The sequence below is a fragment of the Myotis brandtii genome, unplaced genomic scaffold, assembly GCF_000412655.1.
Source record: "Myotis brandtii unplaced genomic scaffold, ASM41265v1 scaffold702, whole genome shotgun sequence".
NCBI lineage: Eukaryota > Metazoa > Chordata > Mammalia > Chiroptera > Vespertilionidae > Myotis > Myotis brandtii.
Genome location: NW_005370755.1, coordinates 2,487,025 through 2,509,149, shown reverse-complemented (window position 1 = coordinate 2,509,149; position 22,125 = coordinate 2,487,025). Strand labels below are relative to the sequence as shown.

At 36.8% G+C, this 22,125-nt stretch overlaps 1 protein-coding gene and 1 long non-coding RNA gene across 5 annotated transcripts in view; one reads left to right on the top strand and one right to left on the bottom strand.

Annotated features, from left to right (window-relative positions):
• VWC2L (von Willebrand factor C domain containing protein 2-like) overlaps positions 1 to 22,125 on the bottom strand; it is a 146,642-nt gene that overhangs the window by 116,232 nt on the left and 8,285 nt on the right. For all 4 annotated transcript variants that reach the window (XR_001359820.1, XM_005882286.2, XM_014529987.1 and 1 more), the window contains exon 3: positions 3,164 to 3,293. Coding sequence is in view for 3 of the 4 variants with exons in the window: in XM_005882286.2 (XP_005882348.1) it covers positions 3,164 to 3,293 (130 nt within the window). In the remaining variant the exon portion in view is untranslated. The remainder of the gene's footprint in view (positions 1 to 3,163; positions 3,294 to 22,125) is intronic.
• Positions 537 to 20,905, top strand: LOC106724069. The gene is made up of 3 exons (XR_001359821.1): positions 537 to 550; positions 14,814 to 14,819; positions 20,790 to 20,905. It is a non-coding gene; the product is annotated as an uncharacterized LOC106724069 (long non-coding RNA).

Here is a 22,125-nt window from a genome sequence, read left to right as displayed (position 1 = left end):
ATTTTTCTTTTTTTCCCAAACATCCTATGAGAAAAATGTTACAAGTATATGTAATTAAATCAATTCATAAAAATTACATTATGGAGATTACAGATGGGCTATCATTGTTTATTTAGGGGACATATTACTTTGTACTTCATAATATTTTTTTAAAATACTTGCATCCAAAGATAATTGTTACATTTTCACTGGCAACTACTGTTTTCTGAAAAAACCATACATGTCCATGTACTTCTTTGCTTTGTTTGTCCTTAAATAATCTGAGAAAAAAGATTTTTATATTAGCTGAATATTGAGTTTTAGTATTAGGTGTGGTAGATTCTATTGCTTTAAACTTCCATTTTATATCTTTAATGCCTCTTGCTCTTGGCAAATTATAATTCAGGAAAGCAGAAAAATCTAGTATGCAAAATCTAGTATTTGGCAGCCAAGATAATCAGCATTTATGCACACTGAAAATTTTCAATATTTATGAAGAATTTTAAAATGTATAAAATGTGATAGGACTATTTACAAATTAAGATCTAGTGCCTCTACATTTTTCCACAGGGTTGATTTTTATCTTGTTTTTTTACATATAAGGAAAGAGTAGTATACTTTAAAAATAGCTTACATTATAATGAACAAAATAGTCTTGTCATATAGAATGAGACAGTATTATCATGTATTGGAAATTTAGGCAACAATTCTAGATCTATTTTGTCATAGTAAACATCTATTTCCCTTCACCTTTTCTTTACATGGGTGACCTGTTTCTGTTTTCTGGGCTAGGCCTCCAATGAGGGCAAGCAAGACGAGGCTTAGTCTGTTGTCTCAATAAAATACTGGTAACACTGGTGGTCATAGGCATTCTCTAGTGGTCCTTAGTATGCTCCTCTTAGCAATGATTATACTGTACTTTTGGGCACAAGTGACTAATTACTGGAATTTAATAATTATAAAAAGATGTCATAATGTTATAGTACAAGAGTTAATATTTCTGCTAACTCTAATTTAGGCTCATTTCCTTTATTTAAAAAGGAAAAAAAATTTACTTGGAAATGGTAAGAGAAAACAGAAGTGGTTGTTTTGTAGTGTTTCATGAACTAAAATTTGGAAAACTTTACTAATATTTCTTGTTCTGTCAACATATGCTCTTCAGGAATATTAATGGATTACAAATTGAACTAATAGAACAATTCAAGTTCATTCATTGTTTTTGTACAAAGAGGGTTTCATTTCAAGACAAATTCACACTCTGGCAGGTAATAGATTGAAATAGGATAATCTTGGCAACAGATTACATATGACTAGTTTGTAGTGGCTGATTTAACATTTGACATGGAAATTAACCCTGGATATATTATAGGCTTTGGTGTGTGGTAGCAGGGAGATGTGGCAGATGCATGTGTAAAAACTCTATTTTAAATGCATGGTCTTGTATGGTTTAATTCTGTGAGTATTCTGAGTATGTCCAGACAAGAGATTTTAACTGTAAGCATAATTTCATTTACCCTAAATGTAAAAACAAAGCCAACCAGGGCCACTTAGGGAAGAGAGGATCCTCAAGGACCTATTTAGATAGTTGCTTCTAGAGAGAGAAAAAAAATGTTCAGTCAAAGACTTGTCAATCCTAATTTTAAAGATTGATTAGGTAGCTGATTTTTTTCTTCCTTCTGTCCTTGGAGAAAATGAAAAATAACAGGTCCCCTTCCACTTTACACTAACCATTCATATACTTTATGACAGCTAGCTTTCCCTTGAGTCTTCTCTTCTCCAGGAAAAATTATGCTAACTCCTTCAGTCTGTCCTCATAGGTCCTATTTTTCAACCATTAAATCATTGTATGGTTCTCCCTGTACTTTTCCCAGTTTCTTCAAAATCCCTTTAAAAGTATAAAGTCTTAAGTTTTACATCTTTGTCTATATTAGATAGATTAGAATGCCAGAGGAATATTTCTTTCCACATTCTACGTCGAAGAGATGGTTACTATGACACAGGTCAGTTGAATGATAGGGAAAAGGAGAAAAAGAGAAGCCAGGTGAGCAGTTTAATATTCAACTCATTGGCTTTATATGATCAGAAAGAGTAAAAACTGGGCCTGATAAAATGTCATAGGATTCTTCGTAAGCCCTTTGCAAAGATACTAAAACATAACATTACTATAAAATCTATCAGGCTGCTTTTGAGTTTTCTTTAACTAAATAACCTGATACTCCTCTTTAATAATTATAATTCTGCAAAGCAAAACATTAGTATGTGAACTAACATCATGCCAAGTTCAGGTCCCCAAAAATGTGTAATGGAGGATGATGAGCCCTGCTAACTCAAGAGAGGGCATGGGGATTCAACGTTAGAGTGACCTCACCTTAATTAAGAGCTAGAACCACTTTTTCAAGCAGATATTAATGCCAAGAGGGGACATTCGTGGAGTGTTACCCAGCAAAGGCTTATTATTGGGTAGTACATGACCAGTAAGAAGAGCATGATATTGGCTTAGCTGACATGCTGTTCCGGGTTTATGGCCTGGCATTTTCTTCTCTGCAGCATCACCTTGATTTTGGGTAATGCTGTAGTAATTTCTACCTTTCCATTGCATGGGGGCCAAAAGATCTGATAAACCAAATTCCCCTCTATAACAATTACTATGAGAGCAAGATTCTATGGTAATAAAATCTTATAATAAAAGCCCTAGAGTTTCTAGTGTTTTCTTACTTCAACTTAGGTGCATTAATAATTGAATTCTGTATTTATTTGATAATGTTAAACCTAAAGTCCTATCTATACCAAAAGCAAAATACCTGGCATTTATCCTCTCTACTCTTGCTTATGCACTATGAAATAGGTAAACCGCTTCATAGCCTCCACGAGAGAGAAATTCAGTCACTACAGAAAGACGGTACTTATCTTTTCCAATATCCTCCTTATCAATCAACAATAAATAATAGGCATCACAACAAAGTTGGCTTATAAAAGCTTTAGTTCCCCCAATTGAATGCTTCATGATTCACCCGTTGCTGGTTTATTTCCACTTTAGGGTGGGATAAAAATATAAATTGGCCAGGCCCACGTTGGAAAACCACAGGCCGATCTGAGAGGGCTCTTGCATTGAATGGTGTGCAGAAGTGAAATATTTGTATTTGGCGCTAACCCCTCTTTGAAAGCTAATGCAGTATGGTCTTACCATTTTTGCAGACAGGACAACATTGCTCTGGTTCATAGACTGGGTTGACACACTCAGGAACTGCGCAGTCTGCTACAACACAGTGAACTTCATTGCTGGGCTCACAGCGACACCATTCACATGGAGAGGGCTAGGAACAAATCTAAAATTAGCCCCTTTTCTCCTATAACTTAATGCTTGCACATTCATATGCTGTCAGAAGACAAAACATTAGTGTTTATATTGGCTTTACTGTATTAACTCCATTACCATGTGTATGATCATTCTTCCCCAATGGAAGGCAACCTAGACGTCCAAGCCACAGTAGGTTGTCATGTGCATCTTAGGTTGCCAGGAGCAACTTGGCATTCATGTATGACTTTCCTGCCTATGCTCCTACTTCCCAAAGACCATTTTGGACAACTATTATGTCACCTCCTGGTTTTGTTTCCAGATGTGCTGATTGCTCTGCCTTCCTCTCATAAAGAGGAATTAGACTAGACTAGAACATGTGAAGTAAGTTTTTGCCATTCATCATTTTTCTTCCTAAAAAAAATTACCGAGAAACAAGAACACGGTAAATGGACATTCTTACCTTTTTTATGAACTCTTTTGTTTCCAGCTAACCTAGACACTAAATGACTTTTTTTTCCATGTGAATTTTAGAGGAGATTGCATTTGGGATGCAAACATCCAGGCACTGCCTCGTGGAAGATTTAGTGAATACCTCGCATCTTGCCTGCTTACTTTTATGAATGAACTAAAATCCATCGGCTTAAAAAAGCCACTCTTGACTTATAAAGCCACTTTTTAAGAGTCAACGACTCTAAAAATAGAGCTGAAAAATGATTCATGTAGGGGGAAAATAAATTGATTGTAAATTGTAATTGAAAAAGAAAAATAAATCAGAAAGCTATTTTTGTCTTCAAAGTACTTACCGATCGAGAGTGAGTTTGGGGTTTTGTTTCCTTTTAGAAACTGCTTATACCACAGATAATCTTAAGCAGTGGCCCCTCTATAACTTTCACATTCTTTACAGGTTCTAGTTCTCCTTTCTCATGAAACAGAGGTTCCGAATTCTGGGATGACAACTTGGAGGTCTTAGAAGTTATGCAGGTCTATGTATCTCAAATCAAGCCATTTGTTTCCAGATAATTCTGCCTCCATCTCTAGGCCCCAGTCTCTCCCTTCCAGACTGTGTTAGTTAAAGCCCTCTGCCTTTGTCTCAGTGGCTAGTGCCCATACCATTGTCTGCTCTTATTTCTTCTGGAACTTGAATATTTGGGTAATATCAGTGCTCCTGGACTCAGGTAGCCTGGGGGGATGGGGTGGTGGTGGAAATCTTTCAACTAATTATTTTAAAAGTAAACTTATAGCCAGAACCAGTTTGGCTCAGTGGATAGAGCATCGGCCTGCGGACTGAAGGGTCCCGGGTTCGATTCCGGTCAAGGGCATGTACCTTGGTTGCAGGCGCATCCCCAGTGGGGAGTGTGCGGGAGGCAGCTGATCGATGTTTCTCTCTCATTGATGTTTCTGGCTCTCTATCCCTCTCCCTTCCTCTCTGTGAAAAATCAATAAAAAATATATATTTAAAAAAAAGTAAACTTATATTTGCTTTCTGCTTGAAGAATTATTTTAATTTCAAACAGTAGGAATAAGAAAAGTATACACAGAATCTGTGGGAAAACATTGCTATTTCTTAACATGGTGATAAGTTTGTTAAAGGGCAGAGTTAAGGGCTTTACCAGGTGGTGAGTTGTGTTAAGCATTTCAGGAGAATTCACCGGATTGTCCCTAAAGCTGGGATATTCCTGAAGCTTCTCCACTGAATAATCTCAGTACATGAAGGAAAAGCTTTGAAACCACAGCACACTATCTGATGGAGGAAATGTTTAATGAGGAAACAGTGAGAGAGATGGACATTCTTGCTGCTATACTGTTCCGTTATGATATCTTACCTTCCCACACAAAATTGTCAGGTGGCCCCCTTTCCTTGATTAACTGCAAAGTAGTGGCTGTGCACAGCCTTCTTAAAGCACAGAAGGACTTGGCCCGCATTTCCTTGCTAATATGAGAGAAAAAGGAGCCACTGGTATCATCGCTTCCATACCCTGTCCTTCCTCAGCTGTGATCCTTTCTTCCTGCTGAAGGAGGGGCTGATCTGTGTGACTCCAATGGACTGATTCTGGCATTAAAAACCTCAAAGACCCCCTACAGGTTCCCATGCAAAACGTTTCCCTCAAAGTAACTGTGATCTTTGAGAAAGATCTGTTGGACGACTAGATTCCCAGTGAAGACTGATGAAGATTACCATCCTAATTCAAACAAGAGCAAGAATGCTATTCTGTGCACTCCCCTCTGAGGAGTTTATTTTTCATTGATTTGTACATTCTTCATGCATCCAGATCCTCAGGAATAACCATTAGCAACTAAATAATTGATTTATACAGTGTAGATATTTCCTGCTAAGAAGATTTCACTAACTAGGGTGGTAAGTGCAGAAAGAGATTATTATGGAGCCGCAGATGTGAGTTAGTAGAAAGCTGTAGTAGGCTGAGGTTAGGTTGCCACGTGGCTCACGTTCCTGGAGCTCGGCATCTTCAAGCCTTGAGACTGGTAGCTACCCTGGTATCTGGGTAAAGCACTGACAGATACTGGTCCTGCAAAGGCCCTGGGGCATCTGCCTAACATTGGTGGAGGTTGGATGTGGGTGGACTAGAATCCTGAGAAATATTCTGTATAAGAGCTAAGGCCGCAAGGCTTCCTGGCTAATGTATGCCTGCTTTTCTTCCTCCCTTCCTTCCTTCCTTCCTTTCCTTCCTTCCTTCCTTCCTTCCTTCCTTCCTTCCTTCCTTCCCTTCTTTATTTTTATGCCTGTTTTTGAAGGGATTTTGAGTAATCAGAAACATCAATTAGAAAAATAAAAATGTCACCCTAGCCATTGGCAGATACTACATTTTCCTGAAACTGGCTTTATTCATATACCACATTCATTTGTCCCTTCTTGGCCCAGAATCTCTTGTCTGAAACAAGTTATTTCTGCTTTTCTTTTTATTCAGTCTTTTGTTTTCAAATAACGTCTGTTTCAGTCTTATTTCTTCTCATTTTAAGCCTCTTGGGCCCCTCTCCTTCCCCTCTTAACAGTCCATCAAGTTTAACCCATTGGCCTCCCTCCGCAGCCCCTCTGCCTCTTGCCATCCTCTTTCACATGCTCTCCAGTTCAGAACCCTCTTTCCTTGCCCAATGTGACTTCCTTCACTGCCCTGAAAACACATTGCTTAAACATTGAGAAGTTTCCTAGGAGTGAGCAATGAGTTACTTGGATAATAATTTCAGACTTTAAAAATCCTTCCTACCAAACAGCATACAACTGTGAAAGGTTTGGTGCTTTGAATAAATCTTTATATCTTAAGCACTGAGCTGGGCACAGATTTCCCTTTATCAGACTCTTCAATATGAAAACTATAGATTAAATCTGAAAACATCCCGGTAAAACCAAAGATTAAACAATAAAGTTATCCTTAGCGGAACAGAGGACACTGAAATAAGTACTTGGGGAAAATTACTCTTACTAACTTTTTGCAGAGAAACATGTGAATTATGTCTGCTACATGGCTTTAACAGCCAGAGATTTGGGAAGATGATTAAATGACACCATCCTAAAACTTTATACCAGGAAAATCAATTCCTAGAAATGTCAAGGAATATTTTACTTCTACGAAAGGTTTGGAACATAAAGTAACATTCACTATATATATACCTTATGCACCTTTACAGAAATCTTAATTGAAATTAGGTTTCAAGGTCAAATTAATTTGTTACTGAGTATATTCAATGATCTGAGTATATGACTATTATGAATCCCTATACCTCCAGCTTAGTGTTTTGAATATCAAATATGGGACCCTTTTTAAGCAGAAACATGGCATTTTATCTATAGTTCCTGCAATCACTGAATACATTTGCATGGCAAATCCAAACGTTGCCCCAGCTGCCCCTAAATTTCAAATGGCTTTTCTGATATATATTTATAATTAATAGAGTAAAAGGAGACTCTTAAATATTGGCTTAGGTGACTAGAATTCCAATATTCCTTCTTGGTATTAGAATGGAAACATGGCGATATACATTGTTTTCAAAGTGGTTAACTTCTCAAGATCTTGATGCTGAAATCCATTGTCCCTGTCTGTGATTTTTGAGGATTCTTGGAGAATTGGAGGAGATGTACCAGAATTTTGGAAACAGTAGATTGCTCCATGTTGCTTTAAAGTGGAAAACATATAATGAGAACCAGTAACTTAATGACTGGAATAATTGAGTAACTCCTGAAAAATTGTCAAATATATTCTTTGTGAGAATTTGGAAGCTAACACCAGACTATTAGAACATGCTATTATAGACTTGTTACACAGAGTTCTCCTAATGTTTATAAAAAATGTACATTTATTTTGTATCCATACTTGTGGAAAGCCTGGATGTTTGGTCCATACATCAGTACCTCATGGCATCATTATTTATGTGGTGACTGCTATTGGCATTGTTCATAGAGGGCCAGGAGGATATGGTAACAGCCTATAAGATTTGTTATATGAATTCAAACCTCAGAGTGACAAGGATCATAGTAGTATTCAGTTTTCTATTTTAATTTGGTGAAGTTTAAGATAACAATGTTCATACAAGTTGAAGAACTCTAAATTAGAAAAAAAATAGAAAATAATATTTCACTTAGTTGGCTTTGTTTGGGTGGTATGGTAGCATGGTTAAAAGCAAGTTCCTTATAATCATGCTACTTGAATTCCAGTCTTAAATGCTTTACTTACTAGTTGGGAATCTTTGGAAAATTATATAACCTTGATGTGCCTTAGTTTCTTAATCTACAAAATGGGAATAACAGCATTACCAACTTCACAGCTACTGTGAAGCACATAAAAATATATAAAATATTATAACTATCATCATCATCATCATTGCATACTTAGTGAGAACTTTTTGAAAAAAATTCAAAAAGTATACAATTGGAAGCATAAGACTGTTTAAAAGAATATTTAGCTTATTTCTCTTATTAAAGTGTAATCTGGTTGCAGAGGTGGTTGTGAAAAAGTGTTTTTTAAAAATATAATTTTATTGATTTCAGAGAGGAAGGGAGAGGGAGAGAGAGATAGAAATATCAATGATGCAAGAGAACCATTGGTTGGCTGCCTTCCGCACAACCCCCACTGGGGATAGAGCTTTGCAACCTGGGCATGTGGCCTGACTGGGAATCAAACTGTGACTTCCTGGTTCATAGGTTGATGCTCAACCAGTGAGCCACACTGGCCGAGCAGTTGTGATAAAGTTTTATAGGCCTTAGTTTGGTTGTGGTGGTGGAGGAGGGTGGTTGTGAACTAAAGGAATTAATCATGTCAGAAATACATTAAAATTATTAGAATCCTCTAGATAAAGAATGATTGTGAATGGTTAAAATTACCATTAAAAGTCACTCAGAAAAAGAAAAGCAACAAACTTATTTTATTTTCCTGAAGTCTCATCATTTAGATGTCAATTCAAATGCCCTCTCTCTCTCCAGGGCGGTTGGCCCTGACTATCCCTCCATCATCTCCTTCCATCATGCTGTCCATCCAGGGCACTAATCAGTTCATGAAATCACCTTATGGAATTTGTTTAGACTTTATTCTTATCTGACTTCCCTACAGATTATACACTTCTAATATGGTAGTATGTTGTTCATTGCTATATTTTCAACGCCAGGAAGGCATCTTAGCACGTGGTAAATACTCAATAAATAGCTGTTAACATATGCACAGTCATTTATGCATTATTTATATTTTCTTATTTGTTCAGCCATACCTCTGGGCAGCTCCATCTGTGTTCAAGGGCACTTTAGGGGGAAAGATTTCTGACTATGAGTTAGGAAATAACTATTTGAGTTTCAATATTATGGCAATGAACATAAACTCACTCTCTAAAGGGAATTTGAAATTCATAATATCTATTGTGTGGATCACAAGGTAAGTAAATCTTCAATCACCCCATTGACTGGACAATCTAGCAGATGATTGCAGACTTTTACTGCACTAGAAAAACACCATGATAACTAAATATAGGACCAGAATATGTGTGGAGGAACTGCTGGAGAGACTGAAAAACTCATCTCCTTTTATAATGTGTCAAGTTTAACGGTTGCTTATTGAACAAAATTATTTTAGTGTATTATTATAAAATATATTTTATAAAAAAGCCCAAATTTTAAACATGTCCATTCTCCTAAAGGGCAGGTTAGCATACAAAGTCTAACAAAACTCATTCTGAATGTTCTGAGAAACAGAACTTGCTTTCCAGGAAGCCCATTGTGCATATTGTTGAAGGCTGAAGGGACAGGATATATTCTAAGTGCCATGTTGCAGCATCCTCATGGTGTCATGTGTGCTTTGGCACACGTGATACTAGACTTTGGACACCATGTACTCTATGTCTTTGATAATTGTAAAAAATTATCGAAAAGAAGATAGCTTTGATTGCCTCTGCAAAAACTTCCCATTAAACAACTATTTAAAACCCGATCTCTACCAAGGAAAAGATACTGCTTTAAGAGGCACTCATCTTTTAGAGATAATTTATGGCATAAATTTCATCACTTTATGAAACAAATCTCATTACTTTCAAGCTGTATGAGAAATTTGGAAGATGCCATTTCAAAGTTGCTGATGCCTGTCAGGGATCTCACTGTTCACTTCATTAAAATATACATTAAATTACAGAGTACAAGGATTTTTAGCACCCACTGCCACTCTTGTAGCCAGTAATTTGCATGTGGCTGGAGTCCCCAAATAGTCAATGGATCTAATGGGTTTTAACCAAATTTTACCATCATGTGAAAGAAGACCCATCGCACTACTGAATAAAATGCTCCTCAGTGTCCTATACTAATGGGATCGTTGTGACCTCTTCAGTGATCTGCCCTATTGATTGGAGGATATTTGAAATACAGAGGTCACAAGTCTTATCAAATTATGAACACAGAGTTGGGACTTCTTTAAGAATTTTACTACTGTTGAAGCAAATAAAAAATCAGATGCATATATATTTTTTTTTATAACCATCACAGCTGGTCAGCAAATGTATATGCTGGTTATCATTTGAATAACAAGTTAAATAATAACTGTTCTGGCTTTTTCTGAGGAGTTGGTATTTTGAAAATATATCCTGGAACATTATTTCTACGAGTCTGTTAAAAACCACTTCATGTTTGTTAAAAATGCAAACATTTTAGCCAAGTGATTGTAAAAAATGCACACAGCTTAGCCTATGTAGATATGGTAAACCAGGTAGGTAATAAACAAAAATTCAGAAATATAAAATAGAAATTTAAAAATTATTTATTTGGCATATTTATTAAATATAGGATATATGTATATAAGGTAAACCAAGATGAACTACATATCTAGCTTGCCCTCAATAAATGACAATCTAAAAGACAATAGTGATAATCTAGATATCTATAAAAATAAGTTTAATGTTTAAGGATTATTGGAGTAAATCTTTATATTTTCATTTGCAATTACTCCAAGCTAATGTAAAACTCAAGAATATTGCAAAACAGTTGATAAAATGCCCAATAAAAAATTATTCATTATGAAGTACAAAAAAAGTCCCTTCATTCTTGAAAATTCTTCATTATACAGTGGGGCCTTGACTTACGAGTTTAATTCGTTCCATGACGGAGCTCGTAACTCAAATTACTCGTATGTCAAATCAACAGTAAACAAGTGAGACATGTGATGCTGGGCTGATGTTGTGGAGTTCACTGTGACGTTCGCTGCGCCAACTAGCGGTGGGGTATCTGAAGCTGGCTCGTAACCCGAATTTTAGCTCGCAACTCAAAGCAAAAAATCGGCCGAGAGACGGCTAGTATCTCGAAAAACTCGTTAGTCGGGACACTCGTAAGTCAAGGCCCCACTGTAGTTGGAACACAACAGTGACATTATATTAATGGCTTTTTTTCCCCTTAAAGTTATTTTTCCTTAAAATATGTATTTAAATAGACTTTGGGCAGGCAATCCTATAATTACATACTGACTATTCTGATAAACTGGTCATCTATTGAACCAATTTTTTTTCTGAATGTTTTCAAGGAGTCTTATGACAATAAAATGCAGCTTTTTCTGAAGTATGAATAATAACATACGGAAAGAAAATACAGATAAGGAGAATGTAAGCAAAACTATGTTTCTTTAGTTACAATCACAGATTTATTTTTTTAGGTAGGCAAGCACACTTATCAAGGAAATATCAGTTTGTGTTTAAAAGCGGGGGGGGGGGTGTTCTTTCAGCCTTTAAGATCTTAAGGGAACCCAATGGAATAGACAAAGGCTAAAGGATTCAAGATAAAGATTTGTTTAAAGCATCACACCTATACTTGTGAAATAGCTGAGAAAAGCAGCAGCCTCTAGTCCTTCACTGATAAGCTGGATTGACAGTTGACTTTGGCACAAGGAAGGTCCTTGACAATGAAACAAGTATTTTCAGTAGAGCCTGTATGTCTCCATGCCAGGGATGCTCCTTCAATCACCCATTTATGCAGAAGGGAAAAAGTAATGTTATAACTTCAAAATTTTACTTTTTGACACTGAAAAGGACAGATTATTGAGATCACTTAAAAAGCTTGTAATCTATAATATCGTGAAACAAGGCCCATGTGTGGGTGGGGGAGAATACATCACCATTAGAATTCTACAACCTGAAGGAATTATGTGAGAGGCTAATATGCCAGTCCCATTCTATGGGAGACATTAAAAGGAGGTGATGATGGAAAGCGAGAGGGCATAACTCAGCCTGCTGGCCTTACATAGTGACATTGAATTGAGGGCTTCTGGTCATCTAGGAGAGGGAGGAGTCATAGGCCTCGTACAACCAAATCCATTTGTATTGGGAGTGCCAATCAGATTATTACCTAAGAAATCTCTCTTTGCCACCCTCAGTATTTCTTGGGCAAAAATTTTCTAAAAGTTGAAATCTTTTTTCTTCATTTTCTGTTTGCTGGTAACGTTCTCTTACATGTTACAAAGAGGGAGTAATTAAAAATTAATAAAGCAAAGTGCTTTATAACTGCTAATATTAAAATATATTAATTTTCAACTTTAAGTCCCAATAGCAATTTCTATTAAATTTTAGACTTCATTATTTGATACTTACTTAACTCACAGCTTACCTCATTCGACAAAAATACATTGAGATGGCTTATGGGCAATAAGATGAAAGTATAAAAAATCTTGACTGAGGAGTTGCTTGATAAGCCTTTCAACTTTAGTGTGCACTCTTATGCAAGGTACAGCAGATGCAGTCATAATTTTGAAACTATGTATACATTTGTTAGTCTTATTGCCCAGTAGAATTTGGTTGTATGGAATAAGCACATTTGGAACTCAAGTCCTGCCATTAAATACTATTGTTTTACCTTGGCCAGATCACTTAAAACACTTGAACCTGGGTTTTCTTATTTGTAAGATGAAGGTAATAATAACCAAATAGCAATAGGGCTCTAATTTTCTCACTTGATTTTTATGAGACAAAAAGGAACTTTTAAACTATGTGAACTTGTAAAAAAATATACTGTCGTCATCATAGCTTTCAACTTGACCAGTGTTTCTTTTCTTTATTTCCCTTTGTATATTATCAAGGAAGTTCTATATTAATCATACATAAATTCTTTTTCTTAAATGATGGCATACACATTTTCATTTTTAATGATTTGAAATATTGAATTTGTAAAGAATATATTGTTTAGAGTTTTGAAAATAATCTGGGTTTCATCTCTAAAATTTACACTCAGATCATGGTTAGACTGAGAATGACATTGGACAAAATTTTTAGATAGTTAATTAGATTCTTATTTACAAAGATAAAACTTCAATCATTAATCAGATTTGTGACAAAAAGAGATTTTTTTTAAACAGGGTAACTTGAGATCACATTTTTTTGAGTCTTGATTGAAGTCCTTTCTAGTTTCAATGTGAATGTCCTAGAGTCTCATTAACAAAAAGAAAATTCTGTGTGATTATTCTTTTTTTTCTCTCTAATGAAGCTTTCTAAAACTCAGCAGCCAAAGGTTTGTTACTTTAACAGGATTGTTGGAGAAAAATTAAAGTTATACTGAACAATTATTTTAATTTTTTAAAAATTGATTTTAGAGAGAGAGAAAGGGTGAGGGAGAGAGAGATAGAAACACTGATGAGAGAGAACATTTATTGGCTGCCTCCTGCACACCCCCTACTGGGAATCAGGCCACAAACCGGGCATGTTCCCTGACCGGGAATGGAACCAGTGACCTCTTGGCTCATGGATCAACGCTCAACCACTGAACCACACCAGCCTGGCGTAGACTGAACAATTTAATTTTTTCCTTGTCATATTTAGGAAAGGGAAATAAAACTAATTTTCAGTAAAAATAAGGGCAGTTTCAGAGAGCTGTGGCTCTTCTCTCACTATAAAGAAAAATGAAAATTTGGTAACTACTGGAAGTTTTTACGTTGACTATGGAATTTCTAAGTCTGAAAAATTATCATCAAGGTCCATGTTTGTTGTTGTTTTAAATTTGTAGTTCACTGATGTAGAAATTAGAAAAACAGCAACAACAACAACCTAAGTTTACAAAAATATTTGTAGTCAAGTCTCACTGCATTCAGAATTCAGGTTTTGTTTGATTGTTTTAATGGATGGGAATGCACTTCTTTAGATGCATACTTCTTTATGGCCATGGGAGTTTTTAAAATGAGATAAATCGAGCCCTGTAAAATGTGGAGCAGGGAAAGAATTTTCCTCATGTTAGCAATGTACTATACACTTCGACAGAAAGATACGGGACTTAATGTGAAATATGTGAGTTAGAACTGAACACACATTTCAGAATATAGGACATGAATATGCTGACATGGGAAATAGGCCCTCCCTACCACGTCTTGCATAATGTCCATAGTGAACTTACAGAAGCTGGTCAGGTGTAATGGAGAGAGCACTGGAGTTAGAGTGAGAAGCCCTACCTTCTCATTTGTAAAATGAGAATAAAAATGTCTAAGGACTAAATCATTCAACGAGGGAACACTGCTGCAAAATATTTCATAAAGTTGTCAACAATTACTTGTTTTGATCTGGTTGTGTCACTTCCCTGATCCAAGCCCTTCTTCGGTGCCTCTGTACGCAGTCCTGGCTTCAGCCCCAGCCCCTTAACCAGGCACTGACATTGTGATCTCATCCCATGCTCCCTTCTCACTTTTTGTCTCCTCTGTACCCCATGTTCTGACCACTAGGGTTACTTTGTATTTCTCTGTACGAAGTAACAGAAATTTTACTTTTGCAAAATTTCCTATTTTGTCTAAAATGCTTTCAAAGCACAGAAATTCCTACTCTTAAGATACCTTCCTTCAGACTGAATTATTCCTTTCTTTAGAGGAATTTCTAGATCAGTCCTTACAGGACCCCTGTTGTTAGTGGTACCTGTATTACTCCTTTGATAGACTAGGAGTACCTGGAAGGTCAGATTTATGTCTTATATATTTTGGTGCAGCCCCACAAGACCTACCACTTCTCCATATTTAGTAAAATGAGACACAATAACATCAAACTATGAATTATGCAAGTGACTTGAAAAGGTATAATAATGGGCTGAATAAGTAAGCAGAGAGTATATATACTAGAGGCCCTATGCACGAAATTCGTGCATAGGTAGGGTCCCTAGGCCTGGTCGGCGATCAGGGCTGATCTGTGGGGCAACCAGCAGGGTGGCGGGGGGGGGGGGGGGCAGCACCGGCCCGCTTGTTGGCCGGCCCCTGCCCCTTGCTGCCGCTCACTTGCCAGTGCCCCCCACTACCGGTTACCTCCCTCTGTGGGGCAACTGGCAGGGCGGTTGGGGGGGGCCCACTGGCACCCACCTTGGTTGGCCTGGGGCCTGAGGGCTGGGGGCAGCTCCTGCATTGAGCATATGCCCCCTGGTGGTCAGTGCACATCATAGCGACCAGTTGTTCCACTGGTCATTCCACCATTTGGTCAATTTGCATATTAGCCTTTTATTATATGAGATAAAAAGATAAATTTTATTTAACTTGTTTTTTTGCAGAGTTTGTTTTTATTTCTAATCCACTATAAAAAGGCAGTACAATTTCTAATATTCTGTAATACTGGTTGATATTTCCCTATCTCCCTGCCACATCTGTTTAAAATATGCTTGAATTAATGAAAAATATCTCTGACCAATCCTAATTTAAAAACAGAACTCAGAAATTTTTTCTATATAGATTTTTTTTAAGTTTTGAAGATCATTGACCTAAATATTTGAATCAAAAAACTAAAAAGAGAACAGCAAACTAGAGTAGTATTATATATAAATTATTATATATCCATGCAAAGTATCATATACCCAAGAGCAAAGTTGTACTCCTTGGAGACAAGCAGATAAAGAGATATGACTAAGCATGTCTACTGTTAAGTTTGTATATAACACAGGCAAGTTTGCTTAAAACAGGCAAATCTGGATTCATTTTAAAATTTGCCTATCTGAAAAGAGATCCCTGAGACCACCCACAAGCAAAGTAGGTCCTATATTTATCAATACCCAAAGATTTTATAACATTCAGGAATGGAGGTTTGAAAGATTTGATGACAGAACAATTTGAGGGAAGTGGAAAGGGAAGAAGAATAATTTGATTATAGATCAGAAGTTGGCAAACTTTTTCTATAGAGGGTCAGACAGTAAGTTTTTTTGACCAGTGAGGGTCAGATGGGCTTTGGAGCAAATACTGAACTCTGCATGCTAGTCTAAAGACACCATAGACATAAATGAATCAGCATCACTGTTTCCCAATAGGACTCTATTTACCAAAACAGAAGGTGAGCTGGATTTGGCTAATGGATCATATTGTGCTGACCCTTATCTTAGCTTTTTGATTGTATGTGACTGGCACCATTGTCATTATAATTTTAAATAAGTAATTTCTAAATTAAATTGTTTTATGCAATAAAATTAATAAATTCCTATAAATAATCATAGCAAATGTAACTTGGGGAACTTTAAAAAGAACTAGACAATCGAGGATAAACTGAGATGTAAAGACTTTTTTTTTAATCATTAACTGTTCTGAAGAGTCGAAGAAATAAAAGATTATCTTGAATCATTAGCAAGATATTTCCTAAGCTGTGTTTCACCAAACTGTTATTAACTTTAAGATGTTAATAGAAGTTCTGAGGGGGAAAAAAGTGTTTTACTGTTACATAAATTTGTGAAATACTGGATTAAATTCAGCTTAGTAGTAATAATAGTAAAAATGTCCCATAGTTTTTATGAATATCTTTTTGTGTGCCAAGTTTTTACTATTATATCTGTTTTAGAGATGTGTACCCTAAGACATACTGAAGTATTTTAACATGTGCCTTGGTCATGGGGCTAGTAAGTGATAGAGCCCCCTCTAAAATCCAGTTTTCTATCACACTGTTGAGATCTGAGCTGTAGAACTGTCCATATTGACTCTCAGACAAACCTTTCAAAAATGTTCAAGCACTGTCAGTACACTAATGTGGTTGGCACATTTCTAATAGGTGTCCAAGGAATCATCACTTCTTAAATTTACTTGACCATGACAAAAAAAAAATCCTTACAAAGATTCTCAGAGGGGCCAGTGTTCCCTAGAAGACAGTCTGAACAGGGTTACATATGGCAGCAATTTCCGAGTCCAGCTGATCATTAGAATAATCTAGGAAATTTAAGAAAAAGATAAAAATTTAAATAACTTTAATTGTAATTAAAAAGGGAGAGATCAAGGCATGTGAGTTTTTGCAGTATGCCTGCCTTAAATGATTTGATAATATGCCAATTTAAGGATATGCTTTTCTTCCAATGCCACATAACCTGAGACTTTTGCACACCCCACCCATTTCACACACTCTATTCTCCTATGAAATGAGAGATTGCAGAGTAAGAAAAAAAAAATCAAGAACTTAGTCCTCAGTTCCTGAAAACACCAAATGTATGCAATTTAGTTCCTTACAAATGTATAGCTAATTTAGTTCCTTTGTTACTTCCTAGCATTAGTTACTACCTATGAAAATAGTGTTTAATCTAATGTATTTGTTTTATTTAGGCCTATAGTTTGTTTAATTAAATAATTTTTCATTTTTAGACAAATGGCCCTCTTTTTATCAGAGCTTTTGCAAACTTAGAGTACATTTTGCAAAAGGAGACTGTGTCAGACTGATTTTAGATATGCCAATATTTTATTGTTCTGTGTACTTTAACTCTGGGTTGTCATGGTGATAGGTCTTGATATCACATTTCTATAGACAATTGGCTGAAACTAATCTTTGCATCCAACATATTTATTAGAAAGGAAGATGCAAATAAGCAACATTTTTCTGTTGTAACTACAGGTGGTAACCTGTCGGGGAAAAAAAAAAAGATCACAGGAAAGCAATGTATTAGTATCACTTTTGCCAATAATTAGTTATGTATTTGTTTTCACTGAGTTTCTGTTAGCCTTGTTTAACCATCTGTAAAATGCATTAGGCAAAACAAATTTAAAGTTCTTTTCCAGATCTAAAAGTTCTAGTCAGCTCTTAAAAGTAGGAAAGACCTAGACTATGAAAAACAAACCATAATACTTGCCTTTTATAAATAGAATTTATATAAACTCAGACAATAGAAATCTAATCCTATGCCAAGAAGTAACAATGGTAGTCAAAGGTCAGTATTAAAATAAAATGATTTCAAAATTCCATCCAAGTAGTATTTAGTTAAAAAAAACACCTTTAAGCAGTTAGAATTTAGTTATAAATCAATATGTAATACTATAATTTTCAAATTCCCAATACTATTTACTCTTCACGAGACATATATAATGACACTGTAGTATAATATCCATCCTACAGCTTATTTATGGTCACATTGTATCATAGTAGGGAAAACATAAGAGATGTGACTGCTATCCACTTTATGTTTTTTTTAAGTTTTTATTGATTTCAGAGTGGAAGGGAGAGAGGGAGAGAGGGAGAGGGAGAGAGAGAGAGATCAATGATGAGAGAGAATCACTGATTAGCTGCCTCCTGCATGCCCTACACTGGGGATCGAACCCACAACCCAGGCATGTGCCCTGACCGGGAATCAAACTGTGACTTTCTGGTTCATAGTTCGAAGCTCAACAACTGAGCCATGCCAGCTGGGTGTATCCACTTTAGAAAACTTTATACAGCCTTAAAATAATATCATTTGAAAACTTTTTCAGGAGATAAATGATTTTTCTTGTCACTTTAGTACTTCATTCACACTTTTCATGGTGTCACTAGTCCTTGCAAAGATGGCTTTATTGAGATGTGCTATGTGGCAGGCTGGAGGCAAGGGAATTGACAATGGAGGTGTGTTAGACTGAAATTACTGATGCTAATCAGTAATGATGATAAAAGTACAAAGTCTAGACTCTAAAATAAGCCAGTTCCCAATTAACAATGGCTATTGTTTGAGAAAGATCACCTGGATAAGCAAAAGCACTGATCACTTCAAATGGCCTCTTAATTATGTTTCAAGCTCTTCCTGGAAAGCTTGGCAAAGTACAACTAAAACATAAACCAGTAAGCTTTGCTTTATAAACACTGCCTGATATATAAATCGAGCTGTAGGAAAACAAAATAAAACAAAAATCAGAAGTAGAAACACAGGATTCTTATTATCTTAAAGATTTTTGTGAAGAATATTCCAGCTACCTCAAATTTAACACACACACACACACACACACACTCACACACACACACATGCTTGAATGCATGCATACAGCAATCTCAATTGAGATTATATAGATTAATCTATAAAATGTGCATAAAATATGTAGACTCAATTTATGAAATAATATATAAAAAGTAGAAAAAATTATCCATATCATACAATTGACCAATTATGTAGTCTGGAGACTACAGCCACAATTAAAAAGAGGCAAGTTTCTAAAACATCCAAAACCTAGTACTATTGGAGTTAGTTTGGAAGGGGGACTACCAGATCACTCTGTTTTCTATTTCATCTTCTCAACACCAGTGGAGAGTCAGTAAGGGGTGGGCTGAAGTGTCTGCAAAATGGCTGATGGCTGACCTCAACTCTGAGATAGTCACTCACAGTGACAATCCCCACAAATCTCAGATGCGGCTGCAAATCAAACACGGATTGCCCATGTGCACAGGGCACAGAAGCCAAGTCACAAATCTTTGTAGTCACTCTTATCACACGGCTACCATCATTAGCAGCAGCATCTTGCAATACGAAGGACAGCGATATATATCAGTGGACAAGCATGAAAAACTATTTCTACATACAACTCACCAAAGGGCTCTTACTATCAATTCTCCTAAAATTTAAAAGCAAGAGACCTGTTCCAACTGACAAGAGACTATTTCACCCCTTCCAGGATTATCTTGGAAGCCATTTATACTCACTCCCTCATTTTAAAAAAAAACAAAACATTAAGAAAATCATTCCCACTTATCACTGGAGTTTTTGAAAAAAATTATTGTAAAAATCTGATCTATTTCCTAGATTCAGTATAGTTTTATAGCATTAAAAATGCCTAGTGAGCACAATATAAAATTAATGAGGAAAGGTACAAGGAACTTTCTAAATTTATGTTTTAAGAAATTTGACTTCTATCCTCTGAAATTGGTCAGAGATTATACATATTAAGTAGAAGTTCCCTAGCTACTTACAAAGATAGGACTTTCCCACTAAGAATATTCACCCTGAGACTGTGTGTTCTGCTTGCCGGGCTGAGCCTCAGGTGAGCAAGCGTCATCACTGACTGGAATGATTTCATCTGTGGTATTTTGTAGACACTTTAAAAGAGAAGCCATTCCTGAATTTACTCAAAGGCCATTTTAATGTTAAAAACCACAACATACTCTGCAAAACAAGTTATTTTGCACAGTCAGCAACTGTAGAATTAGTCTTCTCAATCTCAACACAGATCCCCAATAATTATTATTATTATATAAAATTATGATAGTTTTGAGGACTTTCTTTAGATGGAATCTTACAAGTGTCCCTGGTAACTCCATTAACCATTTGTCCAGAATTTGTAAAACCTCTCTTGAAATAAAATATTGAAAAATCTCACTCATATACTCAAGATCTACACGTTTCTTTGTTATTAGAATAAATACAACCTTCACACTGTGTAGGCAGTTAGACAGACATAAGCAGAGCAAGGACAATGGGCCAGGTACAGAAGGTCACCATGCCCTAGCCAGTTTGGCTCAGCATTGGCCTGTGGACCAAAGGGTCCCAGATTTGATTCGGGTCAAGAGCACATACCTTGGTTGCAGGCTCCTCCCTGGTTGGGGCGTGTAATTGATGTGTTTCTCTCACATCATTATTTGTCTCTGTCTGCCCCTCTCCCTTCCACTCTCTCAAAAAGATCAATGGAAAATATCCTCCCGTGAGGATTAACAACAACAACAAAAAGCCATCAGGTTGGAAAGATGCAGGTGCCTAGCAATGGACAATCAATTGTAGGGCGGGACCTCACCCCCAGGATGACTTTTCTTCCCCTAGCATATTTCTGGTCATGATGTTTGGACCCCCTGACCTTTCCTCCCTAGAGATAGTATCTTGACCTCAGTTATATTTCAGCTCTAGGCGCAAATAAGCAATAAAACCAGCCATGGCTGATGTCAGAACCAGCTGCATGGAATAATGACCCCCATGCCCTGGTGCCAGCCAATCAATCAGTGGAGACCACAGCCCTGAATGGATATACCTGGAAGGCTACTAAATATTCTATTAAGATCTTTTCCTGGGACCGTCCCTAAAATCTCCACCCTTAAAACCCTTAGGATGGAGGACCCTGTGTGCTCTCCCTCCTGGGAGCATGCCCAAGCCTTTTCCTACCCTCTTCTCTCTCTCTCTCTCTCTCTCTCTCTCTCTCTCTCTCTCTCTCCCTCTCTCCCTCCTCCCTAGGCACCTTACCATACCTTACCATTAGCTTCCTCACTCCCAAGCTCCAGGGCCCTTCCTTTACATCCATACTTGTTTCCTAAGCCTATTTCTTCTAGGAATTATTTCTTCTACCTTTGCAATTTACCAAATAAGTGTTCTCTTACAGTTTTAGTCTTGCTCTGAATTCTTTCCTAGCCAGAACCCAAGTACCAAGGTTGCTGAACCCAGGTTTTGTTTGACCCCATCAGTCAGATACCTGGTGCTCTTCCCATCACACCTACATCATCTCTGGAAAATGCACTCTGTACCCCTTTCCTAGAGCAAGCATAGAAATGGTGCCTTTCATAGAAACGGTGCCTTTCATAGAAAAGGTGCAATGGTGGTGGGTGGGTGAGGTGCAGTGAATTGTGCTTCTGCAAGGTGTTAACTATTAGTCCTCTCAATTGAGATTTCTTTACAGCCACCACCTTCCCCTATTTTTTCACATATTTGGTCCTTAGTTCCCAGAAAATGTTGCCTTCCATTCTTTCTCCATATTAGAATTTTCCTTTCTGCTCAAACACCTTTATGGATTTAATGCTACAAGAGTGGACATTCCTGATGGGGCACAGATTAATGAGAAAGCTGGAGAGCCTATTTTCCTGTGAAGGTACCCACTGAAGAGCAAGTCAATTCTCAAACCTTACTGGTATCTACAGTTTTTATGGGCGGGATGATTTGGCAAAATACTCCAAGTGATTAATTTTTTTGTCCTCTTTGCTTCTTTCATCCAGATTTAAATAGTAATGCAAAATTCAGGGCAAAAACTAGGCAGCCTACCACAGCGGGAGAATATGTTGACTTTTTTTTTTTTTAAAGCAACAACATGTACATAAAATGTGCGGAATGAGAAAACAATCACACTGAAAACAATAAAAGTAAGAATCAAAACCCTGACCTGCTGTCTTTGGCCCGCAGTGGGAAAAGGACAGAAGTCAACGCCTGCGGAGAAAGGAAGATCTTGAGTGAATCCAAATCCTGAATGAAGGAC